Genomic DNA, 25,060 nt, shown 5'->3' on the forward strand with positions numbered 1-25,060 from the left:
GAGAGGGATAGAGAGTTAGAAACATCGATGGGAGAGAAACATCGATCAGCTGCCTCCTGCACACCCCCTACTGGGGATGTGCCCGCAACCAAGGTACATGCCCTTGACCAGAATCAAACCTGGGACCCTTGAGTCCGCAGGCCGACGCTCTACCCACTGAGCCAAACCGGTTAGGGCAATGTGACTACATCTTACCCTAAGAGTGTCCCTCGATAAATGCAACCTAACCCTTTAATGTGAAAATACACCCAAAGCCTTTCCGGTTCTCGCTTATAATTTATTTGATACGATTGAAAAACCATGTTTGGTTCTATAATGATTTCTCTCTCACGTTCTGTACGCATTTCCAGAGAGACGCGAGCTTCTGCTCGCCGAACAAGGAAAAAGCAAGGTTAGTGATTTGCCCAAGAGAAATAAGTCGTCCAGTGATGATCCCCATTGTGTGTCTGTAGGTTAATCTGAGAGAAGCCATAGGGGAAAGGAGGGGCAATGGGCAGGGAGGAGAAGGGTTTAAAGAGAAGATCAGAGCGGGTGGGAGATAAAGGGATAAACTGGAGGGACAGGGAGGAATACACCGGTCTCAGTCAAGGTTGTAGGCGTGGGAGTTACACCCCTCACACTTGAATGAAACACCTTGGGAACGTTTGGCGTTGGGAGCAGCAGATGGATTATTGGTTGTGACTGTTGAGGCCTCGGGTCTCATAGGTCTCAGCATTTCAGGAGGAAATCTCTCTCTCTCTCTCTCTCTCTCTCTCTCTCTCTCTCTCTCTCTCGGAGGCGTCTCTCCCTGCCCTGTGCTTTGCCTGCTGAAGTCGGTGGCAGCCTGTTTGTTTTTTTGCCCCTGGTGCAATTCACCCCCTGAAATAGCTCTAGCGACTGAAATCAATAAACAGCCGCTAGTGACTGACTGACATAAATACATGGTCACTGTGAGGACAGTTGTCAGACAGTGTAACCTGGGATGAGTTTAATAAAATGCGAATATTCATAGTAAGAAGCCAGCGGCAGAATTTTTAGTGGCCAGGGTGGTGTTTGACACACACCCCTCCCGCCGCCCCCCTACAGCATCTCTACTCCGACTGCACTTAGCTGAGCACCCAGAGTCTGCAGTTACATTTCACAAATAACCAGAATGATGTTTCTGGGGAGAAAGGGAGAGAGAAGGATGCACGAAGTAAAAATGAAAATAAAACCGAGGAAGGAAAAGGAGAGGCAAACGAGAGAGCCATCACCGTGTTCTCATCATTAAAAGAGTAGGACATTAAAATCAGGAGTATGGCCGGGCTGGTGTGGCTCAGTGGTTGAGCGCCTACCTAGGAACCAGGTCACGGTTTGATTCCCAGTCAGGGCACATGCATGGGTTTCAGGCTTGATCCCCAGTGGGGGGGCGTGCAGGAGGCAGCCAATCAATGATTCTCTCTCATCATTGATGTTTCCATCTCTCTCCCTCTCCCTTCCTCTCTGAAATCAATGAAAATATATTTAAAAATAATTTTAAAAAATCAGGAGTATGACAACATGAAGTGGAATTCTCATTTTTTAGGATACGTGGCCTTTGAATAAATTTCTCTGTCATCATTTCCATGGGTTTCATAGATGGTGTAAGAGTCCAATGTGTAAATTTCCACAAGCAAAGGTCCCAACCTATATTTCAAACAGGCTTGCCTTTCTGTTGTCTCCATTATTCTGCAATCAAAGAATGAAAGCAAAAGAAAACAAACAAATGAAAAAACAACCGGCAATAGTAACTGTAAAGAAAAAATGTGGAGGTAGTTTTATGTTAGAAGAATAAAACGAGTCCATAAGTAGCTTAAAAAAAGGCAATGTGTAAGTATGCTTCAATAAATACTTTAAGAAGCAAAGCTATATGGGTTGTTCTGATTGGTCGAATTGGCGACTAATAGCCAGAAAGTTCTTAGAATGAGGGTGACCAGAGAATTAATCCCCAAACCTAAGCACTTTCAGTATTGAAGGGAAAACTGGTCATAAACACACACACATCAGGACAACAGGGGTGACCCAGGACTGTCTCTCAGAGTCATTCCATTTACAATGAAGCCACAGCAGACTTTCTCCTCTGTCGCTTTTAATAGAGATATAGTCTGCCTACTTTCAAGCCTTCTTTCCCCTTTGCCTACGCTGCAGGTTTGAATAATCATAGCTCTTGATTTGAAAATGCTTACCATGCAATTCTAGCGTTGATATAAACCCACAGCCCCCCCTCCCCCTCAAACGGAAGCCCTGAGGGGTGCTTGGCTGAGATTCTTTTGAGCTCCCCGAATGCCAATCTCCCAGGTGGAAGGAAAGAGGATAAACAATGACTGGGGGTGAAGAAGCATTTCGCGTGGTCCGTGCCCAGCCAGATTCAACTTTTGCATTTTGGAAAACGAACAATAGATTGAGAATCCAAAGAGCGACAGTGAATTCTGACCCTCCTCATGTCAGTGAACAGAAACATAGGAAAGAATGTCTTCTGTTTGTCATTTGGTGCTGATGGGCCATTCAATATTGACTTTTTACAGGTTGCTCTTTCCTGTTTAATAAACAGTAAAGGCCGCACGGCTCCAGGGACACCTGGGAAGTGAACTTCACCTCATCGAAAGGGGTGTGTTTTTTGTTATGTTTATGATCAAGATCCCTACAATTTCTTTTTTCCATTTTATCGTCATGTCCCTTTAAGTACAAAAGCAATATCTTTATAGCTCCCATCAAATGGCGAGCTAATTACTCTAAACCTAAGGAATAAACCTAAAAATGCATGTGTGCTATGACCCAAAGAGATTTCAGCCATACACCCCAAAAAATCATTTTGGCTGCCTGGTTATGAGAGATAACAAGTTCTTGTTTTTTTGTTTGAGAGGGCTGCGAGGTTAAGTTAATTAAGGTCCTTAAACGACAGACTCTTCTAAGATCAATCTGCCCATTTGGCCAGTTGTAACAATTAAATCGAATCAATGCCACCATGGTACTGATTGTTCAGAAATTAGCCACTCATCCGGTTGTGAGGGAGGTGGGGGGGGATTTATATCAGTTAATTCAGTGACAGCCTAAATCATGCCACCTGGAGGACAGCAATGGTATCACTCACAACTCCCTATTCGGAGCAAATGGGCTTGTTCACTTTTCTCTGGGAGTTCTCATCACAGCTCAGTAAGAATGGGGTTTCCTTAATTGTAAAGATTTAGTCGCCTGCTATCTCATAGCCAATATCATTCTCAGCTAAAATCCAGTCTTTATTTATGAAGCCTATTTAGAATATCTAAATGCTTCATAGCAAAATATGTCAGCACCTGCACTTGCAAAAGTTATGTCCTTAAGTGACAATAGCAGCATAAAAGGACAACAGCCGCCCAGCAGGAGTGGCTCCAAAAAGTTTAAGGAATTTGTCAGGGACACGTGGCTAGGAAGAGTCCATACGGAACTCTGCACTTAGTTCTGTTCTCAAAGTGATGCCTTGTTGTCTAACATTGGATACTATTTGCAAGAAAAGGCTGATGTAAATAGAATTTCACTGAGTGGTGCTAAGGACCAAAATATGGCCGCTGGGGCCATGCAACCCGGGTGTTCCTCCCATTTGTAGAGAAGGTCGAGATCGCCTTGAACCTTGTGCGCTGAGCTTTTTTATATTTATAACTAGAGTCCCGGTGCATGAATTCATGCATGGGTGGGGTCCCTCAGCCTGGCTGGCACTTGGGGCCCTTTGGGGCAGTCTCACCCAGTCCTGATTAGGGCCAATGGGGGCTGCCTGGCCAGGGAGGAACCATGGGAGGTTGGCCAGCTGAGAGGGACCACAGGAGGGCTCCAGGGAGTGTCTGGGACATCTCGCCCAGTCCCAATCGGCCAGACCCCAGCAGCAAGCTAACCTACCAGTTGGAGCATCTACCCTCTGGTGGTCAGTGTGTGTCTTAGTGACTGGTCCAGCGGTCGACAAAATGGTCAACCAATCAGCCGGACACTTAGCATATTAGGCTTTTATATATATAGATATAAGAGTGCCCGGTGCTATTGTACAAAGACAAACACGACGTAGCAACAGCCCTGATGTTATACTTGGCGCTGCTCAGTATTTCAGGGTGACTGCGTCTGGCTGCCTCGCCGATGTTTTGAGAGCTGATGCCAACCCCTTGTTGATGTCCATTCCGTGGACATAAGATTGAAGTCTAGATCTGCAGGTGCAAAGAGGCAACTGTCTGGTAGCCGGAAGGGGGATCAACAGCTTCTCGGCCGCCCACGCACGAGGGCACAGCGCTCAGCTGTGTCCCTGTCGCGAGCCTGTCTGGTCCTGACCCCACACAAATTCGGGGTTCCTGCTTTGATGTGTATGAACCGATGGCATTAGAAATACAGGAGAGCCTGGCTGGTGTGGCTCAGTGGTTGAGCATCGACCTAGGAACCAGGAGGTCACCGTTCGATTCCCGGTCAGGGCACATGCCGGGGTTGTGGGCTTGATCCCCAGTGTGGGGTGTGAAGGAGGCAGTCAATTAATGATTCTCTCATTGGTATTTCTCTCTCTCTGCCTTCCTCTCTGAAATCAATCAATCAATATATATATTTAAATGCAGGATGATTCAGGGGTTAGAGAAACTGTCATTTATATGAATGTGGTTAACGCGCATCATTTTAAACTGGCTGCGCTAATAAAGAATAATGCCCTCCGTGCTGTTTTCTGTGTTTTCCCCCCAAATCTGCGTCCTCTGTGTGCTCCAGCAAGATGTCGAGTGTGCGCTGGAACCGACCGGATCATCCAGCGCTGCCCGGAAGGCGCTTCGTCCAAAGCAGGGGGATTACATTACGATTCATCACGACTCTGTTTTGTTCAATATCCATCGCTGCTCTAAATACCACCTCGGTCAAACTTCCTCCCTCCTCCCAGTCTGTTCATCGACAGATTAACATCATCAAGTTTCAGATAAGCTCCCCAGGGAGCCTCCTTTTGCTGGGAGAGTGGAGTGGGGGGTGGGCGGGGGCACGGGGGACTCATGTATTCAGCTGGCCCAAGCTCCACTCCTGTTTTCCTGGGAAAGGGGTGAGAGGGTCTTTGTAGGCACAGAGTCGCGCTCTCTCCTGTTTTCAAGGTTTGCTCTTGCTGCCAATTGACCTCAAATAGTCTTTGCACTCATAATACCTGCAGGGCTCAACAGCTTCTCTACCTGTCACTAAGTACAGTGTGGACGCGAGTATCAGTCACTCTGACCCTTACAGGTGAATTTAAGGAAAGGGCAGGATGAATCCGGTTTCCCTCTGCAAAGTGTTCCCAAATAAAAATGAACATATCAAGAGAGCACCAAATAGTCATCTGCTCATAAGCCTCATTAAACGAGGACCCTTATCAATGAACAACTTGGATTCCATTATCCTATATAATAAAAGCCTAATATGCAAATCAACCGAACAGCGGAATGACCGGTGGAACGACCAGTCACTATGACATGCACTGACCACCAGGGGGCAGACACTCAACACAGGAGCTGCCCCCAGCCCGCAGGCCCCAGGCCTGCCAAGGCGGGTGCCAGCGGGTCCCACCCCCAAGATCGCCCCACCGGTCACCCCACAGATCAGTCCTGATCGTTGGCCAGGCCTAGGAACCCTACCTGTGCACGAATTTCATGCATCGGGCCTCCAGTGTATTAATAAAAACCTCTGATAACAAAAACACACACAACACATATAGGGAGAAAAGAAAGGTGTCCAAAGGCTGCAAAAGCATCAACTTATTTATTGGATCCCCTCCTGCCTCTTCTGCAGAAATATTTATGTTCTCTGAAGATTCCTTTACGGCACCTTCTTAGGCCTCTTGATCCCCTTAGTTCCTAAGCAAGTGTATTTCAGTTTGTCTCTTTCCCTTCACCCTGGGACTTTAGAGCTTCTCGTATTATTATATGTTGAAGTAGGACACCTACACCCAGTAGTCACACGGCTGTATAATTACGCCTCCTGTCCGCCAGGCCGCGCAGGTGGCAGGACTCGTTGGGTTGGGGCCACTGTATTATTAAATATATTCCCTTGTGCAAAACCATGATTAAAAAGCCCTAAGAGGTTTTCCAGAACCCAGACACTCCCTCTTCACCCACTTGTTGTCAAAGACACAAAATGCTTTGAAGAACGTGGGACTTACCCTCAAATAACCTCTCGGGCTTCCCACTGAGTCACTCTGGGCTCGAAGCACTAAAGGTGAGCCTTTGAGCTGTTCCGTCCCAATGGTTGCCAAGGTGTCCTTTCCAAGTAGAAGAATACTTGACCTAAGAGGGATTCGAGGTAAATCCAGGACTGCGACTCCAGGTTAAAGTGCTGAACTGCCAAGATGACGGTTATTTTCCCTCGACAACGATGGTATTACCTCTGACTTGGAGATTTCCATGCTGAAGAACAATAATCAATACTAAACAATGCCCCATACTCGCCCCCACCACCTAAACCTTCAGATAAGGAAGTAAGATAACTTCTAGTCACTGGTTGCCTGGTTACCATTTTGCATTGTTCCTTGTAAACAAATGAAAATAACTTCTTTATTACTATATTACTCTAGTCACCAAAGATAACATCCAAGTATTGTTGTATTTAGATAAATCGGGGGTGGGGATGGAAATGCAGTTCTAATTTCCCCCCTCAAGGAACTCAAGGACAAGGTAGGAAGCGGAACTAGATGCAGAACTGTTTATCTAATAGATGTCAGAAGGATTTAGATACTTAAGGTAGAGGTTTATAAACCACTCACCTAAAGGTACAGTTTCTAAAATCACATGCTCATTCTTAGATTCAGATTCATATATGGTGGTATTTTGCTTACATGTTTTCTTTATAGCCTCTAACGTGATGTTGTTTTTTTTATAGTGGCGACTCAATTTTATTTTGGAATAAAATAAATTCTGAAAGAAAATCTGCAAATATTCTTTTCCTTACCTTCAGTTTGAAAATCTTGTTCAAGTTTTTTTCTAAATTAACCTAAGCACTATACAATGAGTACATTCAAAAACAACGTTTTAATAATGAGAAGTTATTTATCAGTTTTATTCAGAATTTTTGCAAAGGTTCAGTATGAAGCAGAAAGAGTAATAAAAAATAAAGTGTAATTTTTAATTCTGGGGAGAAAACAGTATTTTGGTGATTATATATATATATATAACCTATGTGTTAGGTTATATGGAACTGAATATTCACCTGTGTTAAGTTACAAGGGGTATTTAGCCCTCCTCTGCTACTACTGAAGAATATTTGCTCACATTTATTTATATTACACTGACAAATGGCAGTCCTATCATTTAATAAGGCACTCAAGCTCAAAAGCTGGAACAAATACAAAAATGTATTTGAGCTTTGCTGGTTTAGTCACCTGATATCGTAGGTGTACACCTTCCTTTATGATAACAAATGCCAGGCCGTGGACTAATTTAACTCCAGTTATGCAATGCCTGCCACACTCACCGGGCTGAAGAATATAAACATCCCTTCTCTAGCAGAGTTTGGGGAGGGTTCTCCTTTGGTGTTTAACAGAGCAAGTGTGTGCATGGGTAGCAGGAGGGACCCATCCATATTATGGAAGATGGACAAAGGGACAGAGCCTTTTTTAAGAGGGAAGAGATCACATTTATTGAACAATTCCCCTACAGATTTAGATCTTAGGCCCAGTTTCACAGAAATTTTGGAACAACACTAGTCTTACTTTGCATTCTCCTTTTACTTAACAGACCCCTTGTTAGCTAACTACAACCTCACTGGTCATCCAACCATGAGAGAGATTGAAGGTAACTCAGTCAGTCTGTCTGTCTGTCTGTCTGTCTCTCTCTCTCTCTCACACACACACACACACACACACACACGCACTGAACGTGTCACATGTGCTTCCTAAGAAATGACACGAGAGCAAAGATAGCCCACACTTAAAATAAATCTTAAGGCATTGTTTATGTACATTCCAGCACATAAAAGTAATAGAAAAGTATAGATTTGACATGTTTCTTATATATTTGCCAGAATATCTAAAAAAATAAAATAAAAGCATTACTCCAAATCAGAAATACTATAATTTAAAACTTTACTGCCTAGGTTTTCTCAATAGGTCACCAAAACAAACACCAACCTTCCCCCCACAAACTATAATGCACAGATCTGTAGGTGGAGAACATTAACGTTGAGTTCATTTTCATGATGAAGAACACTGCATATTTCCGGAAACGCTGGTAATAAACCTGCGACAAGACACCAAAACCCAAGACCAACTTATAAACCAGTGATGGGCAAAATGAGCCTCTCGCTGGACAAGTCGAAACATTTCTTCTCACAAATGTTTTGAGGGACATTTCTTTTACAAATGCTTAAACTTATACACAGTTCGAACACGTAACTTTAACAAAGCTTATGTGAGAAGTGCAAGTCTTCTGGCTTTCTCACACACGGCATCCTGATGGCCCGCCAGCTTTCGGAGCGAGAAGTGTTCCTCCGGGAAGAATAGAGCGATGTCTCGGTGACTCCTGCAGGTCCACTATGTGTCGGAGTCGCTGCCCCCGCCCGGGCTGCTGCCGTCCGGCCCATCGCTCTCTTTGTCCCAGTCCTTCATGGACGCTCCCATCATAAAGTCGTCTCGGAGGATGCTCCATCCGGGGCCCTCTTCTCTCGCTTCCGTCTGAGGACAATCACAGAAACACAATATTCAAAAACCAATTTAATTGCAGGGAGACCGAGAAAGTCCATGTCACAAAGCACACTTCTCAGCAATAGGAGTGAACTTAAGACAAAGCATAGAGTGGCCTTATTCATACGCTGTAATCATATATGTACAAAGAGCTAAGAGAGCTATCTGCTAGTAAAATATTTTAACCCCATAAAAGAGTCATGGAAGCAAACTTTTTTTTTGGCAATAGGGAGAATATGTAATAAGATCTAGGTTTGGTATAAAAAATTTTTAAATTTATCTTTACTGTTGAAAGTATTGCAGATGTGCCCCCTCCCCTGAACCCCTTCCCTCTGCACCCACCCCTCCCAGGCCTTCATCACATTACTGTCTGTGTCCATGCTATGCATATATGCATTTAAGTTCCCCAGTTAATCTCTCCCACCCACCTCGCTACCCCACCTTCCCTCTCAGATTCCTCAGTCTGTTCCATGCTTTTATGTCTCTGGATCTAGTTTGTTCATTAGATCCCATATATGAGTGCGATCATGTGATACTTGTCTTTCTCTGACTGGCTTATTTCACTTAGCATAATACTTTCCAGGTCCCTCCACGCTGTCTCAAAGGGTAAGAGATCCTTCTTTTTAACTGCCACATAGTATTCCTTGGTCTAAATGTACCATGAATATTTTATCCATTCATCTACTGATGGGCACTTGGGCTGTTTCCAGATCTTAGCTATTGTAAATTGCGCTGCTATGAACAGAGGGGTGCATACATTCTTTCTGATTGGTGTTTCAGGTTTCTTGGAATATATTCCTAGAAGTGGGATCACTGGGTCAAATGGCAGTTCCAATATTTAATTTTTTGAGGAAACTCCATACTGCTTTCCATAGTGGCTGCACCAGTCTGCATTCCCACCAGCAGTGTACTAGGGTTCCCTTTTCTCCACATCCTCGCCAGCACTTGTCATGTGTTGATTTGTTGATGGTGGCCATTCTTACAGGTGTAGGTGAAACCTCATTGTTGTTTTAATTTGCATCTCTCTGCTGATTAGTGACTGAACATTTTTTCATATATATCTTGGCCATCTATATGTCCCCTTTGGAGAAGTATCTATTTAGGTTCATAAAAGTCATCTCAAAACTGTCATTATTCGCAGATAACATAATATTGAACATTGAAAACCCTAAAGACTCTACCAAAAAACTACTAGAATCAACATCATCAAACTGTCTATACTACCCAAAGCAATCTATAGATTCAATGCCATCCCCATTAAAATACCAATGGCATATTTCACAGATCTAGAACAAACACTCCAAAAATTTATATGGAACCAAAAAAATAAAAATAAAAAAAACCTCAGACAGCGGCAACAATCTTGAAAAAGAAGAACAAAGTTGGAGGGATCACAATCCCAGATATGATATCAATTTTTAAAACCTTTTCACTAAAACAATCTTATATTATTATTTCAAGTTCACTGATAATTTATTAGAAGACTTCTGGCAAATTATTTAAAGACAAATAGAAATTTAATGAAGGCCTTTAGCCCAAAGTAAAGGAGAGAAAAGGAAACTAGCTGGGCTAGGTTTTCATGGATCCTCTCTCATTTAACAGCTGGTAAAATGAGAAACAAATGGTCTTTATTTGGGTTATGGTCTCACTGTCTGACCTAATCATGTAATAAGAAAGCCTATCACATGCTAAAATTACAAATAAGTGAGCAGGCAATAAGCAGAGGTAGACAGTTTGTTGTTTCTTCATAGGATTTATGTAAAACTACACACAGCTGAGCCTAAGACAGCCTCTCATTTCACGGGACAACAGCACCACCGTGTGGTGGTAACTGATACAATCCATGCAGAACGACAAGCTCTGGGATTTCTTTCCCTTGCTCTGTAAATATTTACTGAGAACTGTGTATGTGTCTAGGCCAGGGGTGGGCAAACTTTTTGACTCGAGGGCCACAATGGGTTCTTAAACTGGACCGGAGGGCCGGAACAGAAGCATGGATGGAGTGTTTGTGTGAGCTAATATAAATTCAAAGTAAACATCATTACATAAAAGGGTACGGTCTTCTCTAAATATGAAAGATCCCATGACCTTTGGTTAGAACATATTATCTTCATGGGGGTCATAAGCCATATAAAAAGGAATTTTTAAGAGAAACGATATTAAAGACATTTGCTGGGTTACCAGGGCTTACTTACTTAATTCTGCTGCACTTCCCTTTTAAGAACACACAGCCCGGAAACAGTCACTCCATGGAAAGTAACAGATGCCGTCACAAAGAGGAAAGTGCCCCCCACTGTCCCTCCTCCATCTCCGTGGGACCAGGGGATGAAGCGGGCTGACAGCACAGAATTGACTAGAGAGCCGAGCAGTGCACTCGGTGCTAAAATAACCAACATGAAGACACACCAACACCATGGGTGCTAGTCCAAGAGCGACAGGAAGACCGCCCAGGGCCACCCCTGTAGGACAGCGATAAAGGAGGAAGGTCAGTTTTAACTCCTTGCCTGGCACACGCTGACACCGCCCACCCCTCACTCCTACACACCGAACCCACTGCTCTGATTAGAGTCAGTTACCCAACTGGACAGAAGGCCGTTTTCCCCGATGCAACCCAGTGTTCTCTGCCAGTCTCCTCACCTCAAGAAAGAGAAAGAGCTGTTCCCAATGACCACAGGTGCCCTTAGGAGCAGCCACTATGACACCTCTCCTGCCAAAGGCATCACTCACACTTTCAGTTAAATCCTGAAAAGCACACGCTTCCTTATCCAAATTCCTGACTGACGAGGAAAGGCTTGTCCTGGCACCGATGTTTGTGTTTACATGGGAATTGCACAATCTCAATGGTAGCCTCCGTCTAGCTAACTACACCCAACATGCCATCCACATGCTACCAGCAGTAACAGAGTGTCCCGCAGGAGAGCTCCCTGCCCCGTTAGCATCACAACAGAAAGGAGGAAGGGACGAGCAGGAACAAAACACTAAACGAGTCCCTATCCTTACCCTTGGGGCTACGTTCCAAGACCCCCAGTGATGCCTGAAGTGGAAGCTCGCACTGAATTCTATAGGTACCGTTTCTATACCTATCCATGACCAAGCGTAATTTATAAATTTGCCATATTTAGAGACTAATGGTAGCAATAAAATAGATCGTAACAGTGCACCGGAACAGAAGCTACGTGAATGTGCACTCTCTCAACATCCCACTGTCCTGTACGCACCGCTCTTCTTGATGGGAGATGACACAGGGCCTAGGTGATGAGATACAGGGGCGTGGACTTTTCCAGTTAATACCTTCCGGCTTCAGTTACCCTGGGTAACTAAATCCATGGGAAGTGAAGCCATGGATAAGGGGGTGGGGCACCACAGCAGTGGACAAAGAGAAAGGAACGTCAGTGGGCCAATGGGAAGAAGAGTTCGTTAATGGAAATGTCACGATCAATTGTCTCAATCCTGGTCTGGAAAGACAATTACGGGTGTAAACGTGTACTTCAGGCAGGAAGATCCATAGCAGGATAAATTCAAAGCCCCCCTGGCTTGTCCAGCCTGAAGGCGGACAGTGAAGCCAGGCTCTCTGGGGGCGGTGGGGTGTTTCTGCTCTGAGCAGTCAGGGGCGACTGCATCGCGTGCTCTCCAGGTGTGGCCCAGGCCAGACAAGGGCATCCTGATCACTAAGGAGAAATCCATTCTCCCGGGCTCGGTTCCTGCTACCCAGAAACTCAGGCAGAGCCCAGCCATGGGCCTTATAAGCCCTCCAGATCCTGATGGAGCGAAAGCCTGGACCCTACCAGGGTAAACATAACGTAAGACACAGCTAACCGTGCCATAAGGGGCAGCCTACAGGGTCTCACACTCCGTGCCCACGGCAGCTGAACAGTGAAACTGATGAGATGCAAAAACCTAATGAAAACCACATGAGGCAGGGAAACAAAATATTCGCCACCCTCCCCGGCCGGTCTTTCTACAAAGATTTCATCGAGATCACACAGCAGCGTCTGTCGATCTGGAAGATGAAGACAACCCTGAGAAATGTTCATCAGCTTCCACTTCAAGGTTCAAACACCCACGGGCAGCTACTGCCCAGAAAACGGAAGTGAGGCTTGGGATTCCTCATTGGTCTCACACCCAATAGTGAAGAGCTTAACCGCACTCCAGTTTTGAAGGGGAAAATTAGAGTCAAACCCTAAAAAAATAAACAACACCATCCATCTGCATTTCGCAATCAGCGATACTTGATTTCTTGGCTTTCACCAAGAACGTTCAATTTTCACTTTAATTTAGTTTCACCTAAATTGAAAAAGGTTCTGAACGCTGGCTAAAAGCATCTTAATACCTTTGTTGTTGCAAACTTATAGTGTAAGCTCTTTGCAACTGTTGTTAGTAATCTCCCTGCCAACCATTAAAACCCACCTGAAAATTCTGCCTGTGAAATGAGAAGTATTTATCTAAATGGGGAGAATCCTTTTGCAAAGATAGGAACATAAACAGCATGGCGGAGAAGCCACTGAAAAACCCCTTTCCTGGGTGAGTGAAACCCTGCAAGTCACAGTTAGCTCAGCCCTAGCTTGAAATGGGGACAGAGCTCTCGGCCCCCAAATCTAGTTTTACTATTTTGTGAGAATCATACATTACTAGACCAGACACACCTAAAACGAGAGAACATTCCAAATCTAAACACAAGCTTTATTGAATTATTAGAGAATTCTGGGGTCACCCAGTAATTCAAAAGTAGTCAGCTCCCTTTCAAATTGAATTCCCATCACAGCTTCATCTTTGACTACCATCTGGTAGGAACAATAAGAATGACATGTAAAGAACTCATTTTCAGGACACGTGTTTGCTGTGAGCTGAGCATGGCTCCAGCACCATCTGTGTTAACTCCCGGGACCCTCACAGTATCTACGAGGTGGCTGTCACCACTGGAATGATGACCTGAGAACAGGTTAGAGACTGAGGCACGATGTGGGTGAGTGACCCAGAGGGTGGGCCAGGTGTCTTGCACCCAGGCCTGCTGGTACTGGAGACCATGGCCTGTGCCACTGTGTACAACGCATCGTACAACCCCATCAACATTCTCAACTGCCCACAACTCAAAATTACTATTTTTTGAGCAAGAAACAGCAAAATATTCTTTTCAATTTTAAAAATGCACCACAGCCTGACCAGCGCGGCTCAGTGGCTGAGCAACAACCTATGAACCAGGAGGTCGAGGTTCAATTCCCAGTCAGGATACGTGTCCAATTGCGGGCTCAATCCCATCAGGGGGTGTGCAGGAGGCAGGCGATCAATGATTCTTGTCATTGATGTTTCTATCCTTCTCTCCCTCTCTGAAATCAATAAACATATATTTTAAAAAATGCATCCTAAGTGCAAACACATGGTCCACGACCCACTTTATGCAGGACAGTCAGATTATTGAAGGGTCTCAACCTCACTGATGAACATCCTCTGCGGGCAGCTACTTCACAGAGAACAGTTCCTCAGAGAGGGCCAGCAGGTGCACGGCCCACCATGAACTTCATTCAAATGTAACTAAGGATTCCTACAGCCGCTCTGGAAGAGTCCTAAGGCCTCCCCTGACCCACACTCCCCGAGTCAAATGCTGCAGGTACCCCCTGCCCCACAGGCTCTCGCTGCTCACACCAGACACCGCCCAGAACAGCTGACCAGCCCGCTTCGGAGGCCAGCACAGTGGGAAACTGGCTTTCCCGCGTTCCCAGAGACAGCGATGCAGTGCTCGCTCTCACCGCAAACTCGGAGTCTCCCTTTTGTCTAAACTCTAATCTATTTAGGCATTTGCCGTAAACAAACATTGAGCTGGATGATTACAAAGCTGGGATTCCACGCATTCCTGCGAGAGCAGCTTTTATGTGAAAGCAGCCAGTTGCCATGCGAGGCAGGGGCAACCTGAGGACAGCATCGCTCTGCCCTGCTGCCTGCCTTCCACACCCCCCTCCATGCGAGAAGCAAGGCCCACTGCTGCTGGGATCACCTGGGGGCCAGCGTGAGGCGTCCCTCCATTCCTAGCGTCCTGCTTGGGAGCAGGACTTCAGCCAGGCCAGGAAGCAGAGGAGTGGACACTTCAAAAGGAGATGGCAAGTGGAGTCTAGCTCGCGTCACTAGGATACCAAGAAGCCCGTATGTCACAGGCATTCCCACCACTGACAACCAGCTCTGAAGGATCACCTGGTTGCCATTTATGAGAAATGTATGCGGACAGAGCCCCTGAACTCACTTCTGTTTGACATTCTTCACAAAAACAGGAAAATAAATAAATACCTAGTCTCTCCCAGTACCTGATTTAACCGAGGGATTTTGACTGAAATGTGTTGGCCCACAATCCATCACTAAGGAAACCCTTCCTAACAGAAACTGCTAGCACTTTCCTGTTCTGCGAAGTGCCTAGTGTGGTTTCCTGACAACAGAACAGAAGCTGACAGTGACGTGCGGGCCAGTTCAAATCAATGAAAACCTCGCACAAAGCCTGTAACTCGAGACAGAACACCGAGTCAACGCTTTCCTATCAGCAGCCAAACCGGGCTCCTTCGAGGAATCCTACGGGCTGAACGCTGGGGCCCCAGGCTGTGCCTACAATCTGCTTCAAGAAGGTTGGCCAGTTCCTCCGCCACGTGTAGGCAGCAGATTGTAGGGTTCTTCCCTGGAAAACTTTCAGGGCCCCAGAAGGAACAGGACAGGCCCTGCCAGTAGGCACCCCCCATGAAAGAACCAACGCCCCTCAATGCTGAGCTCGGCACCCAGAAGCCTCCGGGCTCACAGTGGATGTTCAACCGACTCTATCCACGTCACTCTTCAATCTGAGCGCGGAGAGGGTCACCATGCAGACAAAGGGCGCTTCTTTTCCCATTTCCCACCCGCTCCTCGTGCAAGCGGCTGGGTCCTCCCCGTTCTCAGTGAAAGGTCACCAGTGAGAACACGCCTGCCTTCTTACCTGAAACGTGTAAATCCCCAGACACAGCTTTCACATGTTTACACTTCCTTCTGACCAACACGTATTACGCAGATCCACCATCTGGGTCCTTAAACTTGTCAAAATTAGGTAAAATGGCAACTACATCAAGGAACTTGAAAAATACCTCAACCCTAGACCAGCATGCAATTCCTACATGCTCTTCCTGCCAGGGTTCTTTTCCCCCAGACACACGCGCACACACACACACACACACACACACACGCACGCACACACACATACACACTGACGAAACTCACTTCCCGACTAAAGTTCTCTGCTGGCAACAGAAAGAAGCCAGCACGTATAACTGTGTACTCTGCTTTACTTATTTATTTTTAAAACAGTCCTTCTGATGCCGGAACCGGTTTGGCTCAGTGGATAGAGCGTCAGCCTGCAGACTGAAAGGTCCCAGGTTTGATTCCGGTCAAGGGCATGTACCTTGGTTGCGGGCACATCCCCAGTGGGGGGTGTGCAGGAGGCAGCTGATCGATGTTTCTTTCTCATCGATGTTTCTAACTATCTCTCTCCCTTCTTCTCTGTAAAAAATCAATAAAATATATTTTAAAAAAAACAAAAAGAAAACAGTCCTTCTGAGACGAAAGCCCATTTCAGAACTTTCACCTGGTACATCATTACAAATGGAAGCTACGGGCCCCCGGTCGGAAAGCCAGACAAGCTCAGCCGCGTCATTGTTCTGCTGCCAACATAACGGAAGCTGCATGTCCGTCTCCCGGCGGCTTCCTCTCTCCCCAATGCACAGGAGGCAGGACTTCCGACAGGACAGGCACCTGAATCTAGTGGCCCCTGAGTTCTAAGAGCAGGGGAATGGCATCCGTCATGGGCAATTCCCACACTGAATAAACCACCCTGAAACTTAAGAACCCACGTTGACTAGGCTGTGTGCATGTATTTGTAACACAATCTAAAAAGCACTGTAATTCTACCATGTGCTTTTTCACCCCCAGACGCGAGCGTGAAAGCTAAGAGTCTGATGCACTGAACTTGGTATAAAAACCTCACCTGCTTGGCCTGCGAGCTCCTTCCGGTCGAACCTTTCTCGCCGGCACCTCCGTCCATCCCCCTCAGAACGCTGATGAAATCTTTCTTGGAAACGGTTGAGATCAACTTCGCACGCTTCCTGATCGAGCTCCCGGCTTCCTTGACCTTCTCGTCAACGTTCTTCTGATGCTTCTGGACGGCGTTGAATAACTGCACCACACCCCTGGGGACCACAGGGCAGCAGAACAACACAGTTAACAGCGATGACGCTAGACCAGCGGTCCCCAACCTCTCAGACCTCACAGACCACCAGTGGTCCACGGGCCACCGGTTGGCGACCGCTGCTCTAGACTACAAACTCCGAGGATAGAAAGTGTGTTTGCACTGCGTAGGAGAGAGGCAAGCATGCAGCAGGCAAGCCAATGAAAACAGCTGACTGGTTAGAGACTTCTGGAAGGTGATCACGCATTTCAATGAATGAATGGAAGTTTAGGGACACATTCATAGGATGAATATATGTGGATTGATATGTGATCTGTTTTGTTTCAGCTCTGGTCTTTCTCTATCGACTTTTATGCAATCAGAACTAAGAATTACTTTTAACACCAGCACCCATTTCTCTCAGTGGGACTGTATGCAGTTGGGGCTCTGCAGCGAGTAGGAGCACCTGATACTAGGGAAGACTTTCTGGGTCTTTATTTCATTGGCAAAGGGTTAAAGTGACACCCAAGTAGCTCAAAAAGTAGTCAGCTACGCTATTTGCAACTCTTAGGATATAAAACTAATCTTAGCCAAAACCGGTTTGGCTCAGTGGATAGAGCGTCGGCCTGCAGACTGAAAGGTCCCAGGTTCGATTCCGGTCAAGGGCATGTACCTGGGTTGCGGGCACATCCCCAGTAGGAGATGTGCAGGAGGCAGCTGGTCGGTGTTTCTCTCTCATCGATGTTTCTAACTCTCTATCTCTCTCCCTTCCTCTCTGTAAAAAATCAATAAAATATATTTAAAAAAAAAAACAAAACAAAAAACTAATCTTAGAATCCAATTTTTAAAAATATTTGAAGACTTAGTATGAAAAAGAATTTTAGAATCTCCTTGATAATTGTTTTATATCGATAACATGTTGCAATCGTAATCATTAGAATGTACTGGGTAAAATCAACATGTTATTGAACTTAACTTCACCTCTTTTACTTATTCGGACAAATCTACATGACGTATGTGGCTCACATTCGATTTCCACTGGGGCAGCACTGATTTAGACCATTAACCTCCCCCCCAACTCTAAAATCCTGTAACCTGTTCATTTCCTGCTACGAAAGCCACAGGGAGAGGCGATCCGCCACGGGCCTGACCATCCTGCGCACTCTTGTTGGGTTTTTCACGAATTTGGGTCCTAATTGCTCTTTACCCAGAACATTTCTCAGGGTTGTGTTTGCAGCACGCAACCTTGAGAAATGAGGTAACGTCTCCCCCAGACAAAGAGCAGGCTTGTTCCCATTCACCGTAAAAGCAAGAGCGTTCCCCGCACGGCGTCCCCTCCTGTAACGTGAACCACTGCACGAGCAGGCGGCCACCGAGGGCACCTGTGCCGGCCGTGGGGACAGGGGGAGCCAGTGGGAATGAGACGCTCGGCGACCACCTTTGCCGTGAGTAATGGAGTCCCGTGTCTGTGACCCAGAAGTCTCTTGTCTCCTGTCAGCATCCAGGAAACTCTAACAGGCGAGTTTAGGCTGTAAACAGGGCAAAATCCCATCCCTTCACAGCAGGGCGGGACCAAGGTGAACAACATGAGGTGCCCAGGACATAAAACTAAAGAGGCACTTACTCCCTGCATCAACCCTGCACTTTTCTAAGCTCTTCATATGTGTTAATTCATTCACTTCTCAGAGAAACCCTACGGGGAGGTATAATATTCTACTGGTTTCACAGATAAATAAATGGAGACACAGAGGCATTAAGTAACAGGCCCAAGGAAACACAGCTTGTCCGTCAGCCTGGAATCTGAACCTAGCAGACTGGCTCTCCCGCTCACACACTGAGCCATCACCAGCTGCATTAGAACAGCTGTTCTCAACCTGTGGGTCGCGACCCCTTTGGGGGGGTCGAACGACCCTTTCACAGGGGTGGCCTAAGACCATCGGAAAACACATATATAATTACATATTGTTTTTGTGATGAATCACTATGCTTTAATTATGATCAATTTGTAACAATGAAATTGGGGGTCACCACAACATGAGGAACTGTATTAAAGGGTCGAGCCATTAGGAAGGTTGAGAACCACTGCATTAGAAAATGACCAAATAACGCAGGTGACTAGGCAGTTAACGTCAGCCCACTACACATAACTGCGGTGTTCTTTAGGGAGGAACGAAAAGCTGCCTCCGTGGACCTGCCCGACTCCCCTGTACCCTCTCCTGGGATCTGTCCCCATCACCAGATGCACCTCGATTCTCAGGCGACGAGAACTCCTCCGGATGGGTCGGGCAAGGACCCCCCAGTGCCCACCAGATTCTACTTATCTGGACACACAGGGCATCAAATAAATGTGTGGTGCCAATGATAAAAAAGTGCAGACTAAAAGGGCAGCATGGAGCTGCTATAACGTGAAACTCACCATGGCATAAATGTAACGCAAGGTAACAAAAATCGCCGAGTGCCGTAAATTTAGACACCAGCATGAGAGCCACGCAGTGAGTATTCTGATGACAATGTTCTCGAGACTATAGAAACAAGATGATGTGAAATAGGGTCGTGCCGATCATACACTTAGCACACTGTACTCCTTCCCAAGAGGCCCGCAGCCTCTGGCTGAACTCGGCAGCAGGCAGGCTGCCTTACACACAGCCACTGGCTCTGAGAATCGAGTGTGCGTGTGTGGGGTGGGGGGGGGTGGGGGTGGGGGTGGGGGAGTGCGGTGTACGGAGGGCTTAAGGGGCCACACCTCTGCCTTACCTCGTGGCGATCCTCTGCAGATTCCTCTCGGTGTCTTTGTCGGTGACCACATCTGGCTTGACCCTGCACATCATTTCCCACTCCCGCTTCTTATCGAGCTGCGTGACAGACAAGGTTATGAAAGAACATCGGGCATCTCAGAAAGGGCGGCACTCTGACACGATCCTGAGAGGACAAAGGTCACCAATCATCCGGCTCGGTGTGTCTCGGGGACTTAGAAACACCCGCGCTTTAGGGGTTCCGCACGGGAGCCTGTGGTTAGCACTCAGCCTGGCATGTGAGAGGCACCGGGTGGGTTTCCGCCGGGCTGGCAGCGGGGCCTGGAGGGCCGCCAGCTCATGGGGCCCGGGACCAGATCAGAGGGGGCACCGGGAAGACCCCAAGCCCCCCTCCTGTAACCACAGTTTAACCCCTTGAGTGCCGGGGAGCGTGATCGCGCTCCTCCTGTCTTTTGCCAAAAGTGCCGGGAGCCCTATCAAAGCTTCGAAATGGCGTCCAGTTCTAAGTCTGCTTTTATTAGTGACGATGATATTGCTAAATGTGTCAGTGTAGTAAAGGTTTCCTTAAGTTTTTGAATATGTAACTTCATTTACTTGCAATTCATAACTTTTTCCCTAAACTGCTGTAAAATCAGCAAAAATGCCTTGGCAATTTTAGCATCGTTCCTAGGATATTGGCTGGCGCTCCAAGGGTTAAACACTGTTGCTTTTCAGAAACGGGCCTCCCCAGCAGACAGAAGGATGAAGACTGTGTATCAGCTTTTAAGTGGACAGCGTCATATCCAGACGCAGCCTATTTACACAGCGGCTGCTTTCCTTTTCACGAAGCACGGAAGTCCACCTTTTACGGCACATCTGGCCACCGTCCTTGCCGCATATGGCAACTTGGTCGCCAATCACAGCACACAGATTCTCTCCCGCCACGCAGGCGCAGAAGGGGGCCCGGAAATAAGAAAACCCCCCAGACAAAATAACCTAATTCAAAACCGCCTCCCCAGACCCCCTTCGATGCGTTACTCTAACATCTGTCATCAGAGATTTGCCCAAAGGTAGAATGAATTCAAGGTGATGTAGCAGCAAAATAGACGGTTTTCAGAACTGCAACCAATCCCTAAGGACAGCGTCACAGATCTTTGTTATAAAATAGGTTTTGGCAAAAAAAAGCAACTAATAGGATGATCAGCCCAGCACCTAATGAAGTTAGCACATGGCCAGCCAAATGGAATAAAAAGACAGGGGTCAGAGCCACATGGGTAATTCCTTGATTTTAAAAGGATAAACTTGCTTGGAGTTTATATCTCTGTTGCTTTCCAGGTGATTATAAAAAGTAAACATACCCCACGGAGTAACTCAGATGAGGACTGTGAACAGAACCCTGGTTATCCAACCCCACAGACAAAAAGTCCAACGCTGGAATGTTAACTGAACAAACACTGCAGGGACGAGGCGGCCCAGATAAGGCCTAAGAACCAGGCAGACACGCAATCTAATCTACAAAGAGCTGGACGACATACCTGCTTTCTCTTCTCTAGTCTCTCCTGCTTTAACTTCTCCTTTTCCTTTTCCAGCTCTCTATTTTTGACCAGGATGGTGGGTTTGCTCTTAGGGGTTTTCTTGTTCAGGATTTTAGCCATGGCGTCGGCCCAGCCCGAGCTGGTCCCCGCGGCGGCTCCAGCAGCATCGTCACCGTCATCGTCACAGGGTTCCAGCTCATCTTCATTGTCAGCCTCCGCTGCTTCGTCATCAGAAGAAAAGTGGCCCTTTTGTGACGCACGCCTTCCTGTGGAACCTAAGAGAAGGAACAGATTAAACTCTGATGCCGGAGGCAGAGGTGGCCCTGTAACCGTTCTCCATCCGCCCCCATTCTCTGGGACAGTGACAAGTACCACAGCTGCAGGGACAATGGAGAGCAGTGACAGTGGGACCCTCCACCCTGGCCGCCAGCCTCTGAAGGTCTGGCCCAGCCCTGTTGACAGGGGAGGCTGTAGGGTCAGGACCCAGGACCCAGGCAGCAAAAAAACCCAAAAAACAATAAAAATAAAAAAAAACAATCCCAGAAGTGGAACTGCTGGGTCATAAGGCAGCTCCATTTTTAAGCTTTTGAGGTAACTCCATACTGCTTTCCACAGTGGCTGCACCAATCTGCATGTGGAATCTAATGAACAAAATAAACTATCAAACAGAACAGAAACGGACTCACAGATAGAAAATAGACTGACAGCTGTCAGACGGGAGGAAGGCTGTGGGCCTGAGTAAAAAAGATGAAGGGATTAAGACCTAAGAACTAGGCAGACACACAAAAAAACAAAAAAACTCACGGACACAGAAAACAACAGGGGGAATAAATGGTGATGGAAGACCTGGGGTGGTGAACACACAACACAATAGACAGATGAAGTATTATAGAATTGTACACCTGAAATCTGTATAATTTTATTAACCAATGTCACCCCAATACATTCAATTAAAATTTGTTTAAAAGAGAAATGATGGAAAGAGCTGACCTTTTAGCTGGTCGTTATAATACTCCCAATGTTGGCATTACTTTTGCACAATACCTTTATTTTTGAAGTGCTGAGAACTCATGAAAAGGATGTAAAAACTAAATATTTAATATAGTTTAAAAAAATCTGTAACGTATTAGAAAACAGCCAATAAAAACATAGTAAGCATTTATCTAAATGTAAAGAACAGGATGGCTTAAAGGTTTATCAGTGAAGAATACCGGATGCTGAAAAGCAGAAGTCTTGACCAACTACAACACTGACATCTAGTGTTTTGTCCCGATGAAGTCTCACACAAATCGCAGCACGTTTCACGTTTTTTCAGCTGCACTGTAGAGGCGGCCAAAGGCTTAGCGACTGTAAGCCACTCCGACTCTCCACTTCTAAATGGACTATTTTCTTGGGTGTGTTTCCTCCCCAGCTTGGCTACCATAACACTCACATACGGGAACACAATACATCTATGAAAAGTTTTCTAACGCCATGTTATAAACCAGCACTCACCCCACCAATTAAAAAAAAAAAAAAAACAACAACCCAGAAGAAGTCACTGATGTCATAGTTTTTATTTTATTTATTTTTTTAAAAAGAAGCTTTAGCCCAGAAGATTTAAGCCAGGCATTCACTGCCGATGGAAATGATGATTTTTATGTAAGTAAATGAAAAGCGGCAATGCAATGAGTTCTTCCAGCCACTAAAACGCAGGGCCTACTGCTAGGATACCAAAGATAATCACTATACAGATCTGAAAGTAGAACTGGTTCTTAAAAGTATACTGCATCACATACAGATGAGATTTTTTTTTGAGTTTTCAACTAAGTAATCTTTATTTTATTTTTTAAAAAATTATTTATTGTTTAAAGTATTACATATGTCTCCTTTTCCCCCCATTGACCTCTCCCCGGTCACTCCCACCCCCTCAAATAAGTGATCTTTAATAGCAGAAGGTAAGCGGATATAACCACAGGTCTCAGGGAACCAGATACGCAAAAAAGTCCTGTGTGTTATTTTAAACATTGACTCTAACCTGAAATTCTATTTTAAAACTGGAAATAAGGAAGGACTAGAGAACGCCAACATTGGAAGTATTATAACGCTACTGAGAATCACAGGGAGAGGCGATCAGCCACGGGCCTGACCATCCTGTACCCTTTTGTGGGGTTGTTTGAGAATTCGGGGCCCTCGGGGAGCAATAACCAAGGGTTCCAAGTAGACCTTTCTGCATTCCCGGGAAGCCTCCTGTGGGCTTCAAACCTGGAGTTTTACATTTTACTTCATTTTAATTCGTGGCTAACATCTAGGGCAGGGCAGCAGACACTGGCATTTCCCATCTCCTCTCCCTTTCAAACTCGCCATCTGTCCCTGATCCCCCGATATGGCCACAGGCCGGCAGGAGAGCGAGCCACTGACCTTATTTATTAGCATCTGGAACGGGGACCCAGTTTTAAGAAGCCTCCCAGCCCCTCCATATGATGCGCTGAGTCCTCAGGGAGGATGAGGGAGGGAAGGGAAAAAGGAAAAACCCTCCAAGTTTCTCGCCCTAAAGCAGTGGTTCTCAACCTTCTGGCCCTTTAAATACAGTTCCTCACGTTGTGACCCAACCATAAAATTATTTTCGTGGCTACTTCATCACTGTCATGTTGCTACTGTTATGAATCGTCATGTAAATATCTGATATGCAGGATGGTCTTAGGTGACCCCTGTGAAAGGGTCGCTCGACCGCCAAAGGCGTCGCGACCCACAGGTTGAGAACCGCTTCAGGGATCACACGCCTTGGAGGGTAAGATAGGTCAGTTTAACCAACTGCAAAAGTGTGTGCAATGTTCTTCTAAAAGAAAGACAATCAAAAAAAGAGCGACTGTTTGGGGATATCGTCCACAAAGCTGATACGCAAGTTTTTTGTTTGTTTTAAGGGTAGAGCAAGGGTTTGAAAGAAGTCAGATGCCGCAACCCGGGCCAATGCAGAGGCCGGATCAGCGCGTGCAGAACCCAACACATCCCGATCGGGGCCCATGCTCTGTATAAAGATGGAAATTGCTATCGTAAAGGTCATGACTGTCATCCCAGCGATGTATTATAGGGCGCCCCGCGGAGGTGAAGTCCGGGCGGCTCGGAGCAAAGGCGCCGCATCCCCGGCTGCCCGCAAACTCCGCCCGGCCTTTGCTGCGATCGGCCAACGCCCCGCCGCGGTACGTTACCTCCCACGTCGGCAGCGTCTTGGCCCTCATCTTCCAGCTCCGATGCTGCAGCCTTGGCTACCATTTTCATCTTCTTTTTCCTCTTGACGGCGTGTTTCAGCTTCTTCCCCGCACTCCCACGTGAGCCGCGCACGGCCGCGGCCATATTTTCTCAACCGGAAGTGCCGTACGAGAGCTGCGCCGGGTGGGGAACGCGAGGAACTGCGGCCTCGAGTTCCGGCGACACAAGGTTCCGGGGCGGGGCCAACTAGCCCGGAGGTCGCGGCCGCAGTCTCAGGCTTGGACTGGAGAGAAAGGTCTGGCTTCCAGTTGCAAAACGAGTAATAGAATTTCGCGTTCTCCCCTCGGGTCCCGCGTGGTGAGGGATTCAGTCTCACTTATCTGCCCCAGTGCGCGGGCCCCCCTCCGCGGGGTGCTCCTCCTCCTGCCTCCCTCCCGGGCCAGCTTATCCCTAGCAGCGGTTCTCAACCTGTGGGTCGCGACCCCTTTGGCGGTCGAACGACCCTTTCACAGGGGTCGCCTAAGACCATCCTGCATATCAGATATTTACGTGACGATTCATAACAGTAGCAACATTGCAGTGATGAAGTAGCAACGAAAATAATTTTATGGTTGGGTCACAACGTGAGGAACTGTATTTAAAGGGCCAGAAGGTTGAGAACCACTTGGGGCCTAAGGTGAGCTAGTCACCTGCTGTTGCAGCCTCGTGCACCCTCCAAGCAGCTGCCACAACCGAGCCCTAATTTCCCCCCTAATTTGTTGGCTCCTTGAAAGTAGGGGCCATATCTCATCCACCAGTTTATCCCCCA

The 25,060-nt window shown here is 46.6% G+C and overlaps 1 protein-coding gene across 1 annotated transcript; it reads right to left on the reverse strand.

The window, feature by feature from the left end:
- Positions 1–7,883: 7,883 nt before the first annotated feature.
- On the reverse strand, positions 7,884–24,399 carry RRP15 (ribosomal RNA processing 15 homolog). The gene is made up of 5 exons (XM_070401356.1): positions 24,252–24,399; positions 21,064–21,338; positions 19,551–19,648; positions 16,617–16,818; positions 7,884–8,620 (listed from the first exon to the last, which is right to left on the reverse strand). The coding sequence occupies exons 1-5, from the start codon at positions 24,394–24,396 to the stop codon at positions 8,480–8,482; spliced, it is 861 nt and encodes a 286-aa protein (XP_070257457.1). The 5' UTR covers positions 24,397–24,399; the 3' UTR covers positions 7,884–8,479.
- Positions 24,400–25,060: the final 661 nt, after the last annotated feature.

This window comes from Myotis yumanensis, unplaced genomic scaffold (assembly GCF_028538775.1).
Source record: "Myotis yumanensis isolate MYYU_CA2020_CCGP unplaced genomic scaffold, mMyoYum1.0.hap1 SCAF_22, whole genome shotgun sequence".
NCBI classification, from domain to species: Eukaryota; Metazoa; Chordata; class Mammalia; order Chiroptera; family Vespertilionidae; genus Myotis; species Myotis yumanensis.

Excerpts from the sequence above, each read along its gene's own strand:
- RRP15 (XM_070401356.1), bottom strand. The coding sequence starts at position 24,396 with ATGGCCGCGGCCGTGCGCGGCTCACGTGGGAGTGCGGGGAAGAAGCTG. Across the intron at positions 21,339-24,251 it reads AGACGCTGCCGACGTGGGAG|GTTCCACAGGAAGGCGTGCG; the intron begins GTAACGTACCGC and ends TCCTTCTCTTAG. Across the intron at positions 8,621-16,616 it reads GGAGCTCGCAGGCCAAGCAG|ACGGAAGCGAGAGAAGAGGG; the intron begins GTGAGGTTTTTA and ends GATTGTCCTCAG.